The sequence below is a fragment of the Arachis duranensis genome, unplaced genomic scaffold (genome assembly GCF_000817695.3).
Source record: "Arachis duranensis cultivar V14167 unplaced genomic scaffold, aradu.V14167.gnm2.J7QH unplaced_Scaffold_608113, whole genome shotgun sequence".
Taxonomy (NCBI): Eukaryota; Viridiplantae; Streptophyta; class Magnoliopsida; order Fabales; family Fabaceae; genus Arachis; species Arachis duranensis.
In genome coordinates, this window is record NW_026264987.1 from 231,989 (window position 1) to 248,802 (window position 16,814).

The following is a 16,814-nucleotide window of genomic DNA, read 5'->3' on the forward strand; positions in this document are numbered from 1 at the left end:
ATATTAACTCCCTGATTGTATGTGAGAATTTCAATGTTGTATTTGTTAAAAACTTAACCCTGAGGGTGCTATTAGACAGCATGATGAGGTAAGATTAGGTTGATGTTAACGTGGAATACTTGCTGAGTTTATCTGTTGGGGTTAATAGGTGGTGAATCACAAATTAATCGAAGGCTGTTTGGCATGCTATCATGTGTACGTCAGTGAAGAATCAGCATGGATTATAAGTTTTTTGACACATTTGGGCAATTACTTAACCAATTCCATTACATTAGAGTTAAGAGAACATAATGCATAAGTTAAGATTTAGAATACAAAATAGCACGAACAAACTACATATTAGGATAGGTAGATGACTAATGATAAAGATACATAGTAGGATAGGTAGATGACTAATGATAAAGATACATAGTAGGATAGGTAGATGACTAATGATAAAGATGCTTCATAACTTCAGGACTTGGACATGCATTGTGGTTTCATCTGCGGGTGAGACATGGAATTTGAGGACAGTACCACTCCTAAACCCATTCTTCCTTGCAAGACTCTTCCAACCTCTAGTGAGATATACCTGCCCCTTCCTAGAGTTGTTCCACCTCAATCCCAACCGATAGCAACATCCATTGTATAGTATAACTTTGACATTGTTATACCTTGAAGGGAATCCATTTTGGGCAAATTGCAAGGGTAGTATCTGTTCATTCATGTATGAATAGATGCATGAGTAGCATGTTAATTAAACTTGTCTTTGTTGATGTAAAGTATTATTTTTACAGATAAATGGATGGCATACTTACCAGGGAACTGTTATCCACTTGGTTTGAGGTCAGAAGCTTCATGCAGGTGTACATGCTACTCATTGTAGGGATGATGGGAGCAGGCATCACAGGTGGTGGAATGTTAGTTTCATCTGCATTCTGAGGTGATGATATCTGTCTTTTAACCAAGAGGGAAGTAGGATTGTTAAGGATCACCTTCTCTTCTAAGGAGACGTATCCAGCTGGCAAAGGTGATGTCTGTGCCTGAGAGAGGTTGTTGAATATTCTAGTTGGAAGAATGACCGAGCCGTTCCTTAACTCACCGGTTGGTAAAGTTTCATCAGGTAGAGGGGGCTAATTCAAATATCCATGCTTCTGATAGTGGTCAAGACAATATGTTTCATTAGAGCTGGTTTCGATTTCAGAAGGGTAATCAAAAGAAGCAGTTTGAGGAGTTGTTGCAATATGGTACTGGCATGGTCCTTGTGTATGGCTATCTTGGGTGGGTAGTTTTTTTGGCATTTTCTTGGTGGGTTGGGTTGAAAATAATTGGCCGACAAAACTCCAGAGGTACCGCTCTTGATGTAGATTCATGTGTCACATGATAATAGTTGCTAGCTAACTTAGGAGATGGATAAGAAAGTTCCTTGGTAGCCATGAAGCTGTCTTTGACCTTCATCACAACAAAGACATCTTCGCCTACATACATTATTTTTATCCACCCTCCTGATGAAAGACCAAAGCAATTGACCAGGTTTTCAAAACCATGTACAATATAGCCGGAAGAGTTACCTTTGCATAGAGAAAGCTCTATGTGGGTGTTGTTGAGGTCCATCACAATCATCCTTTCACCAAGGAGGGGTCTATATTTCCTATAGAAGAGGGATGGCAGCTCATGTATGATCTGTGGAGTGAAGAAACAGAATTTAGTCTACAAAACAAAGCAAGATGGACTGATCTCCATGGATTTGTACTAAGTGGAGTAAGTAAAGAAGATGGTTGGCGATGACTTACAGCAAGAGGGTCAACGTGTAGATAAAAAATCCGGTCATCATCAAAGTCAGATGGAATGAGCCTCTTCTCTATGGCCATCATGATATTAGAAATGTAATGTGCTTGATTAGAGCAAGCAATGGGTACTGAAGATGATGAGATAAGTACTTATAAGACAATGCAATGTGCACTATATAAAGGAAAGGGATGGGACGATAAAGCCAAGTTTGGTGGGGCAGAGTAATTGAGAAGAGTTTAGGGTTCGGTTTCCTATGAAGCTATAGGTATAATGAGAGAGGGGTGTGTGGCGACAAATTATGAGGTTTGATGCCAGCACATGGTTCAATTTTGTTTCATCTAATAATCCAAATTTTACCTTCATCTATTAGAGTAGAAGCATGAAGTAAATGTACACGTGTTTTTTGTATAAGTAAGATCCAATCCACATGGCAACTTATCAAGAGTTCTCAACTTAGTAGCATCTTAAAATTTCCCAGCAGTTTATTATCACTAATTTGTCATTCAGATTTTAACTTGCTAAAGGTATGCAAAGTGGTAGGATTAACACAATTTGTGCACGTTTGAAATTGTGACATGTCACCGCCACTCCATTGAATAAGGGATGGATAGGATAGCGACGTTTGCACACAATGTATTTTGTAATTGATTCATTATACCTATAGCATAAGTTGATTATTGTGCCACTGGGGGTGTTTTGAACTTCAAGTGCCCCGTGCGGTGTACGGGTATGCTAATTTTAATAAAAATCAGGTAATATTAAGCTATTGTTAGGATAGCTAGTTAAAGATAGATTTTTTATTTTAAGTTAGGTCTTAGGAATAAAAATTAAGATTAAGATAACGGTTTAATTACAATAAATATATGATAGGAGAATTGTAAACTAAAGTGAAAATTTTGCAAAAAATATTTCATACAAAAAATTAACAAATTTATATAAGAATATAAATGTGTAAAATTACATATTAAATTAGTTTTTAAACTAAAATTTTAAAGAAAAATTACCTTCGTAATCTCTTTTCATTATAACTATAGACTAAGCTGATTAGTATACAACTGGATTTGTATTGAATTAGTAAATTGCATTATGTGATCCAAAAACCTGATGTCATGTAGTAAAATAGCCTGATTTCATTGAACTTGAAATGAAGACATAAGAAGCAAAACGGTCTCATGGAGATCACGTCTGCTTCGACTACATAGACACACACCAAGCCAACTGATGAGCGGATAATTTATACGCTTTTTGGCATTGTTTTCATATAGTTTTTAGTAAGTTTAAGCTACTTTTAGGGATGTTTTCATTAGTTTTTATGTTAAATTCACATTTCTGGACTTTACTATGAGTTTGTGTGTTTTTCTGTGATTTCAGGTAAATTCTGACTGAAATTGAGGGATTTGAGCAAAACTCTGAAGAAGGCTAACAAAAGGACTGCAGATGCTGTTGGATTCTGACCTCCCTGCACTCGAAATGGATTTTCTGGAGCTACAGAACTCCAATTGGCGCGCTCTCAACGGCGTAAATGAATTTTCTGGAGCTACAGAACTTCAATTCGCGCGCTCTCAACGGCGTTGGAAAGTAGACATTCAGGGCTTTCCAGCAATATATAATAGTCCATACTTTATTCGAAGAATGAAGATGTAACTTGGCGTTAAACGCCAAGTTCATGCTGCTGTCTGGAGTTAAACGCCAGAAAAACGTCATGATCCGGAGTTGAACAGTGAGTTAAGCTCTGTTGGATATTCCTTGTTAACTCCACCCTACAGATGCAAAACAGAAATTACAATGGCTTCAAGAAAGTGTGTGATAAAGAAGATTCAAAGCCGGAAAAAATGCATAATACCCTGGTTAGTTGTGCGAGTCTGAGATCGGATGCGGATATACCAAGGAATTTGGACGCCTCCTTATCGTACAGTAGGAAAGAAGCCGTATCGGTCTCATCAGCAACTCGCATGTTTATGCTAAACCTGCATACCATAACATGACTCGTATCCAGATAGAAAGTAGGACATTAATGCAGAACATGTAAACAAATTATGATAAGATATACCTTGGAGTGTGAGACGATGGGTATGTCTCACACCTAGCACAGTGGTATGAGTTCTCGGCTTCTTGTAAAGAATGGAAGCAATGCTTGCAACTCTTGTACCACCACCCATTCTTAGGATCAATGGATATAACCGTGCCAATAGTGACAAAGAGCCATTCTGCATGTTTGGTTATATTAATCTAGTAATCTAATAATCTAGCAATTCATTACATATATCAATTTATGATATTTATTATATATAACTGAAACCAGGGTCTGGAGACAACAATGATTGAATGCATGTGCACCTCAATTGAATCCTTTAGCTCGGAGATGGGCTTATAAATGGAATGGTTAAGTAGGTCCTCTTCGAGTGAATATGTCGGCTCTCCCGGTATTTGAGAAACTTGAGTTGCAGCAGGTACACCTGATATTATGACACTGGAAGTGTACCAGTATACAATATGTGAAAGTTGTATACATGTCGAGCTACTTACTGGTAAAATAAGGTATGAGTCCGAAATTAAAATACCTCTTGCGAAAATCCTTGACCTCTTGAAAATCACCGTTGATGTGCAGAATGGAATTGTAGTTGGTGTTTGATATACCCATTGTACCTATGTACAATCAAGTCAGCGTATAAGAACTTCTGCCATCTCAGGGCTACATATAATGCATTGAAATCGAGTCTTGAAACATCTCTGGAACAGTAAGATGGCTTTCACTTGAAAGGACCATAACCTATAACAATTAATTTTTTTTCTTTAAATTAAGGATGAGAAACCCAACTCCCATGAATGATCCACGGCAAATCCTTCCCCGTATTTGTGCCCATGTTCTCTTGTCACATCCACCGGTCTAGATTCAAGCTGTTGCCATCCGTGGTGATCGACATGGCCTGAGTGTTGTGGCGCCGAGTAGGGTTGCCACTTGCCATGATTTTCTCTAATGGCCGTGCTAGATAATTATGAGGATAAAACATGGTATGGGAATTTTGTCCTTAGAATAAGAAGTGAATCTTGAATAGAGAAACAAATGTGTTGCTCACAGCACGCACAACGCACTGAAGTTCAATTGAATCAATGCAGGTTTGTCTAATACAGCTAGGTTAGGGCAGTTGCATCATTTGATTTTTTGGGGTTTGGGTTTTTTTAACCAAAAATACCACTTGCTTGTTGTTTTGGTAGATAACATCTAGTATTAGAGAATTGAATTGTTGAGGCCCGAGGAAAAAAAAGGCCTTCCATTTTTACTTATATGAAATACATTAAGCAATAAAAAAAATGAAAATATAGTTATGTTAATGCTGATTTCAATTGTTGCCTTTATAATAAGTTACTTATTCTGCAGGATTATAAATAGAATAGTTAATAAAGAATATCATAATTAAGAGTAAGATAATGTACAATACAACATGTCATAATGAGGATCAACGAAGGATAATCATTTTTATCTTATAGCAATTTTGTTTAGTTGAATCTAATAATTTATTTTTATTCATTTTTTACTTTCAACTGTTTTTCAGTATTTTAGTTTTGGATACTAAAGGTTTCAAAAGTATCTTCTTTTTTTTTATAAAAGGAGAAAAATTGAAAAAGAATAATGAATTTGGTACATAAGAGTTTTGGAACAAAATGTAAAAATTAAACAATAATGAAAATTATGGAATTATTTTGTATAATTTTTATGATTTGAAATCAAAAAATCAAGTTTATTATTGTAATGAAAACTTGATTATATCTTAGCTTTAGATTTTTTAGTGTTTGTGTTGTTGATTCATAAACTTTCTTGTATGGGACTTTAATATTAAATTATTTTGATCACCACTTCATTATATAATTATACTATAAAGTATTTATTATAATTAAATCATATTTTTTATTTTATTTTATATATTGCAATGTTTTAAAAAGTAAAATTACATATTTTTATTCTTATGATCTAATTTAATATAAAAAGTTTATATTAAGTACTTAATCTACTAATATTTTAGTATTAAATATTTTCCATTAAATTTATCATATCCGTGAGATGCACTGGGACTTCTCTAGTAGTATATAAAAATCCAAAGTAGATAGAAGTGTCCATTAAATTTAGTATAAACCAAAAAAAAGGATATAAAATGAGAAACTTTTCATGAAATTAAATATTTTGTTCATTAAATTTAATTAAATTATATAGATTTCATCAAATTTAATTAAATCAGATAGATTTCATTAAATTCATTATTTTATTCATTGTTTACCGTAGTTACATAAAATGAGGAAATTCTGTTACATAGTATACTTTGAACTTGTACATTTTCTTCATTGTGATAAAAGATACTCACATCTTTGCTTGTAATTTTTTAATTATGCATTCTTTTTATTTTGTTATGGGTCTCTTGGCTGAACCAAGATTAACTCAATCATATATATACTGTAAACCTAATTAGATGTCCAGGATAGGCTTAAAGTATGTTACTTGACACACAAGAATTCAGAATCAATACGTGACGAACCTTTGAATAGGTTAAACTTCGCAAATTGTATAATAAGTATATATTCTGAGGTTGGTGTTTCTTCCATATGCTTTACCAATTTAGTTGCAAATTCTTCCCACAAAGTACATCGAATGGTACCATTTCCCCTGTAGACACATTTAACAGTTAATTAGTTCAAGAATCAGTCGATTAGTCAATATACATAGAAACAAAGTTGCACTAAATTATATGTTTTTAAAAAAATTGGACAGGTAAAAACGTTCTACTAACCTCAGGTCATCAAGTTCTATGACAATGTAGATGGACTTCTTTCCATTCTTTGTGAATTCAATAATGTCACCCTTAGCAGTGAGGAGCCCAATTACATCTAAAAAATAAATACGTGAGTAATAATTCAGGATTGATTTTGATATAGGAAAAAGGAGACAACATATTAGGAGCTTTATACCAATTAAATGGGACTGAGCATTGGTGTGGTTAAGTATTACTTCATTGGGCACAAAGCGAAAAATATGTGTAAGGAATAGAGGATCCTGAACCACCCTAAGCTGGGTATCTCTCTTAAAATATATTCTGCTAACATGATTGGTGGCTTTGTACTTGAGGTCATTCTGAGCAACTGAAAAATTGAAGATAGTGTATATTTTCCCCTCGGTAAGGTCGGCCTCAAATAACCTCCTATGAGGGTTTCGAATTGAACATTGGATCCGATCTCCCTATGTGAAAATAGTTGCATGATTATTGTAACACATACACCATATAAATTAATGATATTGATTACAATTGAGGTCTCAGTGTTGGTAGCTTACCTGATTATCCATGACCACCAGCTCCAGCATTGGCTTTTGAAATTTCTGCTCAGCCGTAAATAGAGTCCAAATCTTAATCACACGCACCTTGATCCTATAGCTCAAGTTGTCATGGGATGCATCAATGTCCTTGACATTGTTGAAGGTGCTAGCCATGATGTTTGTTGCAATTTGCAGGGAGGCCGAAAAGCAAGAGAGATTGGTATAAGTGGGGAAAGGAGGACGTTGATAAAACGTTCCGGAGTGGTTAATTTATAGAAGCGAGGAGTGACACAAACGGAAGGCACGAGCCTTGTTGTAAAAGGAGTCAAAAAGAAGAGGACAAAGTTGTGCATGTTACCGTAACCATGCATGCCGCCATTTGAGGAAGAGTTCGTAACATAATAATTGAAACCATGTCAAGCATGTAAATTTAAAGCAGTGCAGTGTAAATATTAGATTAGAAGAGTATGGTTGAATCAATGTGTGGTTGTAAAGACCCAGAGACAACAACTCAGCAGTCACGTTTCGTGCCTGATCTGAATGTACAGAAAGTTGAGGGCTCTTGTCGTGTATTGTTAGTTAGTAGTTGCAGATTTTATAGGTATGAAACCCCGATGGTGATTGATTGAGGCGTGCATGGTGTTTGGGCCACATTAACATGGCACAGGCTTGGTTATCATAAGTTGTTATCTACCTCAGTACACAAATTCTTCCCGTCTCAACATGGCTATTTAAGAATCATATTATTGCACTTATGACTTAGGTAACCTTCCATGTTTTAATGTCTATACTAATACTAATTGCATTCTGACTCAACAGTGTTGGACACCATTGTCATTTCCTTCTATGCTTATGAATATCTCACGTTTGTAAGATATTTTTTATTTATCTGCATTTGAAGTTTGAGCACTACATGAATTTCTTCTATGTAGAGTGAATATATAAAGTTTGAAAACTTTATTCTATGTGGTAACTCGTATAAGGTTTAAACCTTCACTTTTTCCAAAGTATAGTTAATTAGTCTAACTCCATTAACCATGTATAGAATCTAGATAATTCTAATCATATCTTGACTTAATCATAAGAATTTTTAACATAAAATTTTACTAATTTGACTCCGTACAATTTAATCTAATCATAAGAACTTGATTTAAGGAGTGGAAAAATTGCTCACAGAATATCTGATTGCAGTAAATTAACTATCTTGAACAAAAGAATGGTAAATTTAAAGAATACTACTGTAAAATTTTGTAACATTTTGTTTTCTTATTTTATAGTTATATTAGATGATAAATTGAAACTGGAAAATTAATTGATAGAAATAAATACTGGAGATTCAAAACCAAATAACGACGTCTGGTAGGAAATATATTTGAAATTGTGGCCAAATGGGTTTGGGACATAACAAAACGCCTTTTTAGAACTGGGATTAATAACTTTCAATTACACCAAAATAACTAGTTTGTTTACAACTAAACCAAAGACATAAACAGCTGTTTACAAGTGGGAAACTGAGCCAAAACAAACATGAACTAAGACACATCGCTAGATACGTAGAATAGTAACGAACATGGTGGTCTCATCTTGCACGGGGACACTGAGACGCAGAACACTGCCGCACCTAAGACCATTGGCAACGGAAAATTTTCGCCAACCCCTAGTAACGAATGCCTCAGATGATCTAGGACTCCTCCAACGAAGCTTCATGAGTATAGGTGGCTTATGCAGTTGACGAATATGAATAAAGTCAAGCCTGGAAGGAAATGCTTGGGCCGCAAAAGCCGAAAGAATAAGCTGCAGACAGATAAACTTCCAATTTAGATTTAGACTCCGTAAGAGAAACATGGAGAACTAAAAAAAAATAATATTAACATGATGCAGATCTAAAACTTACCAATGAGTAGTGTTTGGACTGGTATTCAGTTATAACCCTCACTATGCTATAGAGCTCTTCCCCAGGGAGAGAATCCGGAGGCGACACGTTGAGGTTCGGATCTGGCGGAGGGGGGCTGTTCAGATTGGGTGAGATGGGTGCAGCACAGTTAAGATCACCAACACTGATATTTGATGTGTCAGGATTAGAGGTTGGTAATATGGATGGAAGGAGGGGCCCATTTATCTGGGGAGGAGCAGGGAAGACCGTCATTGAAAGCACTTGTTTGATTGGATCGTGAGGTGGCTGAGCTACAGCATCATCAGAAGAGGAAATCGTTGTGTTATTATATGCAGCCTCCATCCCCGGGTAAGCATTGGGTTCAACAGGATTTGAGACATTGAAAACAGAGTGAGGTATAAAATGACCACTCTGCAGCACAAAATCTGAATTAGGGTGCAAGGTGGCTTCATTATGCACAACTTGGGGTGATTCTCCTAGCTTGGATGAAACCGTATCCTGGTTGAGTGGGCTTGCCGCTGAGGTGTCTTCGGAGAGTGATATAGTTTCATCAATAGCAATGGTAGGTTTGATGTCGACCCTTAGCTTGAAGGGTGGAAAGCAGAGACCTTTGGCTACCATATTATGGTCTTTTACTTCGATAATGAGAAATTTCTCCCTACCAACGTAGCACACTTTGAGCCAACCATCTTCTTTGAGGCCATAGAGTGTGACTAAGCTGTTGTAACCAACAACAATAATAGCAGTGCGGTGATACTTCTCAATAACAACATCAACCTCATTTCCAGCAAAGTCATAGAAAGTCATGAAGTTTGGAAGCCCGCCCCTGAATCTCTTGAAGAAGATGGAAGGGATCTCACCCATGTCCTGCAAGATGCTTTTTAAATGTTAAAAGACAGATGAACTTTGATGTATGGATAAATAATCAGGCTTATTGATGGGTACGCTATCAACTGAATATCGGGCTAACTATTTCCTTACCAGGTCAGGGTTGATCTCCATATAGAAATAACGCCCTTGGTCGTGGAAGTTGGATGCAGCCATGTCGACCCTCTAATGCGGATTTGTAGTAGCTGCAGATCCGGTGAACCACAACAAAATAGAAGGTATGTAACGGTTTGCTTTAGCTTTGGAGCTCAAGAAATGTAATGTAATGTACTGTAATAGAGATGGAATAAGAAAGACGGCCTGAGATGACCAACTTAATGAGAGACGAAAAAAAGTGGATTGATATTCTTATAACAATGAGCATAGGATAGGATGGAGCCATGGAGGTACCGGGATTGTGAAGTGCCCTTTTATTGACTCATTAAACGACACATATAAGCTTTGGGAGCATGTTCTTCAGTTTGGAAATCATCACATCTAGAATGGCGTGAGGAGGCCAGGGGATTCACTTCTCGAGGCATGTATCTCTTCAAAAGATTAAAAGTGAATAAGGACAAAAATAACATGATGATTAGGATGGCATGGTTAGTACATGAGGTATGGTGTCATGAATGTAAAGGGGCATAGCCGTTTCAATGAAATAAACAATGTATGTATGGGAAGATTGCATTATAATAATCCATCCATGTATGTATTTATCTATGTATTTTCGTATGTTATAGGATAGGATGGGAGAAGTAGGAATTAACCAGGAGCAAGCCACGTCGGAAATCCACTATTGGAGAAACCCTCTTTTCAAGGGATGTTATAGGATAGGATTTACATTACAACATTGTCATCTTTTGTTAATTTATAGGGCTTATTTGAAAAAAAAAAAAAAAAAACAGAAAAAAACAAAAACAAAAACAAATAGGCCTTCATTTTAACCTTACGCTAATAAGCTTTTCAAACAAAAACATACTAATTAAAAGTTGGTGAATTCTACCGTAAGGATATACATGTACAGATGGCTCTTCCACACACACCACCGAAACCATATACATGGCTCTGGCCACCTGCCTCACCTCTATCCTCCTCCAGGATGACCACGATCACCACCTCCGGTACTCCCACCCTGACCACCATCACCTCTACCATAGTGGCCCCGTAACCACCTCCACCACCTCCCTGACCTCCCGTCACCACCGTTGTACCCTCCTCCACCACCACCACTTCCCTGACCCCGTCGTCACCTCCATCATCTCCGTCATCACCACCTTCGTCCTCACCGCTACCCTCATCCTCTCCGCCTCTGCCTCCACGTCGGCCTCTACCTCACCACCACCTCTAGCTCCTCTACGGCCGCGACCCCTCCCCCCTCGCCGTCCAACCATTCCCAACCCTTCCCACCAAACCCCATTTCCGATTCCCGTCCTCAAAAGTTAAAGTTTTCATCTTTTCTTCATTTCATGTTGTTTCCCATTTTGTATTATCTAGCTTTGCTTTTCTTTCTGCTCTTGTTGGGTTAAATTTGTCTTTTGGTGTGTGGGTAATTTTGTTGAAGTGTTGTTCATGAGTGTGTATCCCTCATCCCTCATTTTAATGTTAGAAAACAAAATAATGCAGAAGAATCAAAAGACCCTGTGGTTCAGTTTCTGGAAGGAGAACTTCTCATAGTGTGTTTGTATTCCAATCCAGGTGGACGCTTTGCCTCAAGGGAAAAAGTATGCTTCTTTCCTTCAAAACCTTAACATTTGTTTCAGTGTCATTGTTGAGGGCTGTGTTACTTGTCTCTAATTCTAATTATCTACCATAAGAAAAAATAATAGTTATAAACTTAGATGTGAAATATCATTTGTTGATCTATTGGCATTTGCTTTGGATTTTGGCTTTATATGTAACCAGATGAGCCTTCTAAAGAACTGCCGAAGTTTTCTGTCAAACTTTTTCTTCATTCCAGTGGCCATGTTGCAGCGAAATTCCAATATGACCAGGTTTCACATGCTAACTTCATCAAGAGTATTGAACTTTATATTTCTATTGAAAATTTTGAATTTTCCATAATTAGGGGCTATGTCTTTGACCTTGAACAAGTTCCTGCATACTCATGCTTTATAGGCTATGTTTCATGGCAGGTAATAATTTCTGCTTTTCGGGATTGGCTGTTTTGAGGGCTTAGTTATTTGAAAATTTGAGTCTGGGTTATGGATGTTCCCGCTTTCTTCCTTGTCCGAAGCAGAGAAGGTTCTAGGAGAAATATCTAATTATAAAGTTCAGGTAATAATTCTTCTATTTTCATTTTCTCTATAATTGGGAAACTGATGTTATTATTTTCTATCTTAATGAGAATCGAGCTTGGCTTATATAATTTCTTTGGGGGGAAGCTGGTCTAGTGTTTGGGATTCCATCCATATAGTAGCTGTTATAGCAAAGTAAATTTTTGTTTCGCAATACATATTTTTCCATGTTGATGGTCCTTGTGCCTTTGTCACTTTGGCATTATTCCATCCATATTTTTGTTTTGCATCTATATCTCGAGACTAGTATAGCATCATGCAGTTTTGGTTATTTATGTTTGAGCTAGTTATGGAACAGAATTTTTGTATGTCTTGACAATATGCTAATTTTGGGCATATAAAATTATTTTCTATTTACATTTTATAGGGTTATTGATATTCAAAAAAGTGGGATGTGGATTTCATTTATTTGAACTATGTGATTGTTGTTTAGATTATGAGTATTTTACTAAAATTTCCACTTTGAAAATGGTTCAAAAATTTGTTCACCCATTTTTATTGGTAAGATTGTGGTAAGTTGTTAGGGACTTGGGTATTATGGGTGCTCAAAGTCCTACATCGAGTAGTATGAGATGCTTGATGTTGCATATAAGAAGAGTGGTTTTTCCTCCTTAACAGCTAGCTTTTAAGGTGTGGTTTCCACTTTTAAATTAGATTATTTGACTTGGAGATGGAATTATGTGCTCTCCATCTTTGGTTTGGTAAAATCTAATCAATATTGGTTGCTTTTTTTATTATGCAGTTGGAGGTGGTAAAAGCCAAAATCAAAAGATGCCAAAATTAAAAGATGAGTCTGAATCTGTTAAATTTACTCAAAAGAATCTGATTAACAAGGTTTGCATGGAAGAAGCCCTGAACATTATCTTGACTTGTACAAGTTGTTTGGAAGTTTTTCTGATTACCTAGAACTATGATAGGTCTATAGTTTTTACTGCAACATTTTCTCAGGCCTTGGCCAATATTGGAGTAGTTTAAATCATTTTGACTGGTATATGATCAAAACTGAATCATGATATATTCGATTCCAGATATATACTAATTCTGCAGATGCCAAGATTCCCGTTGTTCTTGAATATCTTGGAACTGTCATTGAGGTATTGCTCCCCTCCACTGCTTCAAAGCAATAAAATGTCAATAAAGAATTTAATGACTGCAGCTGTATGTACTATAAGAAAGTCAAGTTAAGTTCTCAACTTCTCTAGTTTCTCACCCATCTCCTTTGATTGGTGTGCTTGCATGATGCATGGTTAAATTGGTCTTTTCTAATTGCTTTTATTGCAATCGGTGCCCCTTAATGTAGGACCATAAGTTGAATGAATTAAATTGGCTGACCAGTGTGGTGAAAATGTCAGCATATGACATTTTAATACGTATGCCACAACTATTATTGGTGTCAACGTTGGCTGGTCTGAGTGGTTTAGATTATGTGTTAATTCTTATATTTCATCCATCTTCCAGCGCCCCAAACCATTGTGTATGCTTAATTTGAAAGTTTGATTGCTTCAAAATTTTTTTTCTCTTGCTTCCATCTTTCTATTTCATTTGGGCTATCGGTGGTTATCACAGGTAATATGTTGTGATCACTGCAGGCAGGTTGCAAGTTTCTTATATTTGCGCACCATCAGCCAATGATAGATGCGATACATGAGTGCCTTCTTGTAAGACCAGTTCAATTTTACTCTTTATATTGGAAATTATAGCACTTACAAAAACTGTTGAAAATTTCCAGAAGAAAAAAGTGGGTTGCATTTGGATTGATGGAGGTACACCCGCTGCATCAGGGCAACAATTGGTTACAGATTTCCAGGAAAAGGATTATATCAAGGCAGCTGTAGTATGGTGGTATTTTTGGTTGTGCATTTCTTCCATGTGTTTCCGTTATAAGCATCTTTTCTGTTGTCTTGGTTAGTATTTGTGCTTGAGATAATGATTTCATGTGACACGTTATCATGCAGCTATCCATTAAAGCGGGAGGAGTTGGATTAACTTTAACTGCTGCAAGCACAGTTATCTTTACAGAACAATCCTGGACTCCAGGTGACCTAATTCAGGCCAAAGATCGTGCATATAGAATTGGTCAGGTATTCTCACACACATTAAGTAGAAAGGAGAGAGTTGTTACTAGTTGCATGACAACATTAAGAAAACAGATAATCTCAAATGAAAAGAACTCTCATATCTAAATTTTTTAGTAGCAAAGACAACATGTGCTCTTCTGTTTTTTGACTCGTTAGTTCTTGTTTACAGGTCTTATCAGTAAATATATACTAGTTGGTAAATGATACATTTGGTAGGTTCTGTTATTTCTGCAGTCTTTCGCCGCTTGGTATAGCATTGACTTAACATTTATTATGCATTGATGATCTAAATTTTTACGACTTAGGGATGTGGTGCAATTCAAACCGGATAATTTGGGGGCAGGTACATTTCTACATCTTCTTGAACTATCATATGTAATGCAAAATGTACATAATGCTTAGTTTCAAGGTTTTTATTCTGGTTTATATTTATATTTTGTCAAGATCTATACTCAAGCAGTATTTGAGAGTTACTTTTTGATGTTTTTGAGAAACCATTCTAAATTTTAGTTATTGAAAAATCAGGTGTTAGATGGCCATGAGAACACCTTAGCTGTGTCAAATAATCATCCATTGAGTAGCCCTGCAAAGCATACTACTATTGGGCATAGGCCTTCAAAGCAGAGAACTCTTGACCAGTTTGTCAGAAGATGTGATAACGTGGATAGGTCGGAAGTCGGAACATCAGCCTGACCGGAAACGGCCCTCTCGGTCATGACTTGCGAGATATGCAAAATGGATTTCCATTTTCACAGATACATGGCCAGTGGCAAGTGAATAGGAACTTAAATGTTGATGTCTACATGCAGAAGTTTCCATGTAGTATTAACCAGATGTGCTTACATGCGGAATTCACCTGTGATGACACAAATGCCTTTTTGAAGCTGAAATCCATTGTACAACAAATAATAGATTGAGTAGAACTGGCTACACTAAACTATGTTGCTTGTATTGGAGATAATGGTTTGGTTATGTGAAATATGTATTGGAAGAAAATGTTGATAAAGTCACCCATTAGATTTTAGGTTTCCACTTCTTGTTTTTAACTTTTTGCTCCCCTATGTTTTGTTTTAGTTTGGGGCTCTGTACAGAGCATGACATTATCATATATGAACGAGATAAATTTCTTTACTCCATATGCATGTATCATTATATTTTGTAGAAATAATCATCTCTTGAAAGAATAGACTCATAGAACCCCTTTATAGCACTTCAGTTAAAACTGATCATCACATTAAGTTATTTTGTTTAGGAACATGACCTATTCTGATAATGTTACTTTTCTCCCTAAATTCATACAGAATGACATTATAAAAATAACATCATTATTTTTCTTTAGTCATTTAGAAACTTAGATTTGAATTTTTGTAACCCAGTTTCCCTTCATCATCATTCTTATTATTTTCTTATTTCCTTAATCTAATGAATAAAGCAATCAATCGATAATATTATAAATATGACTCAAATCAAAATTTTCAAACAAGAATCATTCTAACTTTATGTGAAACTTCAAAATGTTTCTTTTGATATAATATGTGCGGGCTATCAGTTGAATTAATTATTTAAAATGCATCATGTATTTTGAAATAGAAAGCAGTGAGTTGATAATTTAATATGACCAGCAGCAATAATGCAAATATCTCAAAATGCACAGATAATTTTGTACGAATTGAAGAGAATATAGACACAACTCAAAGCAAGATCATATTCCTGAAAGACATTAATATTTAATTCATTGTTCATTCATAATCCTATTGAAAACGACTAAGGAGGATAATAAGCCACAAGAAATAACAAGAAATGTTACTACAATATAGTTGTCCTGTGCTGAAATCTTCCTCCCTTAGTAGGTGGCCAAACAAACGCATGGCGCATACAATTAGTAATCCCAGTAATCCCACCGTTCTCCATGGTGAAGACACTCTTCCTATGGACAGTAACTTGTAAGAAATCTCGCTCCATGGGAGGAGCCCCACTGTCAAGTTGCAATGCTGCAAAGTCCTTCAACACGGACAGTGTGAAAATGGAGAAGCAATGCGCGGATGAATAGGGATCGGAATCCAATAACTGCGAGCATATTGCACACAGCTTCTCGTTGCCAAGGTCAACAAAATTAAATCTGCCGGGTCCTTCCATCGGTGGTAGAATACCCTCAAAAGCCACATCAAGGTATTGATATAATGCGACTAGGCCATTCAGGTGGTTAACGAGAATGGCAAGGACCTTGTCCAAAGGTGTATGAGGAGGTTCCTCCACATACTCATGTGTAAGGCAAACGGTGTAGTTGCTGCTTCCAAGACCGGGAAGGGACACAGAAATGTGTGGGAAAAAAGTATTACGACATTGGTCACTGCGGCAAAAGAGTCTACCGCCGCTAATGAGTCTACCCGTTCTGAAGTTCGAAAGATTGTTATCAGCGGCAGACATCTCCATCCAAGTCTCTTTGATGGGGTCGAAGCGGGCCAAATAGGAGTCTCTCTCCAACTCCCTGGACGATGAAAAAAAGAGGTTGTTGTCGAGGACGAACATGGTATTCTCGACAAGTGGCTTGCTAATGATGGCGGCCCCAGGAGCCATCAAGGGTTTCCAAACTCTAGAACCAGAAC

At 36.5% G+C, this 16,814-nt stretch overlaps 2 protein-coding genes across 8 annotated transcripts in view; one reads left to right on the forward strand and one right to left on the reverse strand.

The window, feature by feature from the left end:
- The window catches only part of LOC107485136 (N6-mAMP deaminase), an 87,162-nt gene that overhangs the window by 55,429 nt on the left and 14,919 nt on the right, over window positions 1–16,814 (reverse strand). The gene's annotated exons all lie outside the window — the stretch shown is intronic.
- LOC107485132 (chromatin-remodeling ATPase INO80) lies at window positions 10,842–15,344 on the forward strand. 5 transcript variants are annotated; one of them, XR_008005518.1, is made up of 10 exons: window positions 10,842–11,274; window positions 11,460–11,557; window positions 11,739–11,826; window positions 12,034–12,110; window positions 13,720–13,788; window positions 13,860–13,964; window positions 14,086–14,211; window positions 14,378–14,420; window positions 14,514–14,551; window positions 14,734–14,844. XR_008005518.1 is itself a non-coding variant. In XM_052256702.1 (10 exons), the coding sequence occupies exons 1-8, from the start codon at window positions 10,896–10,898 to the stop codon at window positions 14,410–14,412; spliced, it is 972 nt and encodes a 323-aa protein (XP_052112662.1). In that variant the 5' UTR covers window positions 10,842–10,895; the 3' UTR covers window positions 14,413–14,420; window positions 14,514–14,551; window positions 14,734–14,844. The 5 variants fall into 5 exon arrangements, 3 of the variants coding, with proteins under 3 accessions (XP_052112662.1, XP_052112663.1, XP_052112661.1); XM_052256702.1 differs by having other exon boundaries at window positions 14,086–14,206; XR_008005519.1 differs by having other exon boundaries at window positions 14,378–14,551; window positions 14,734–14,845.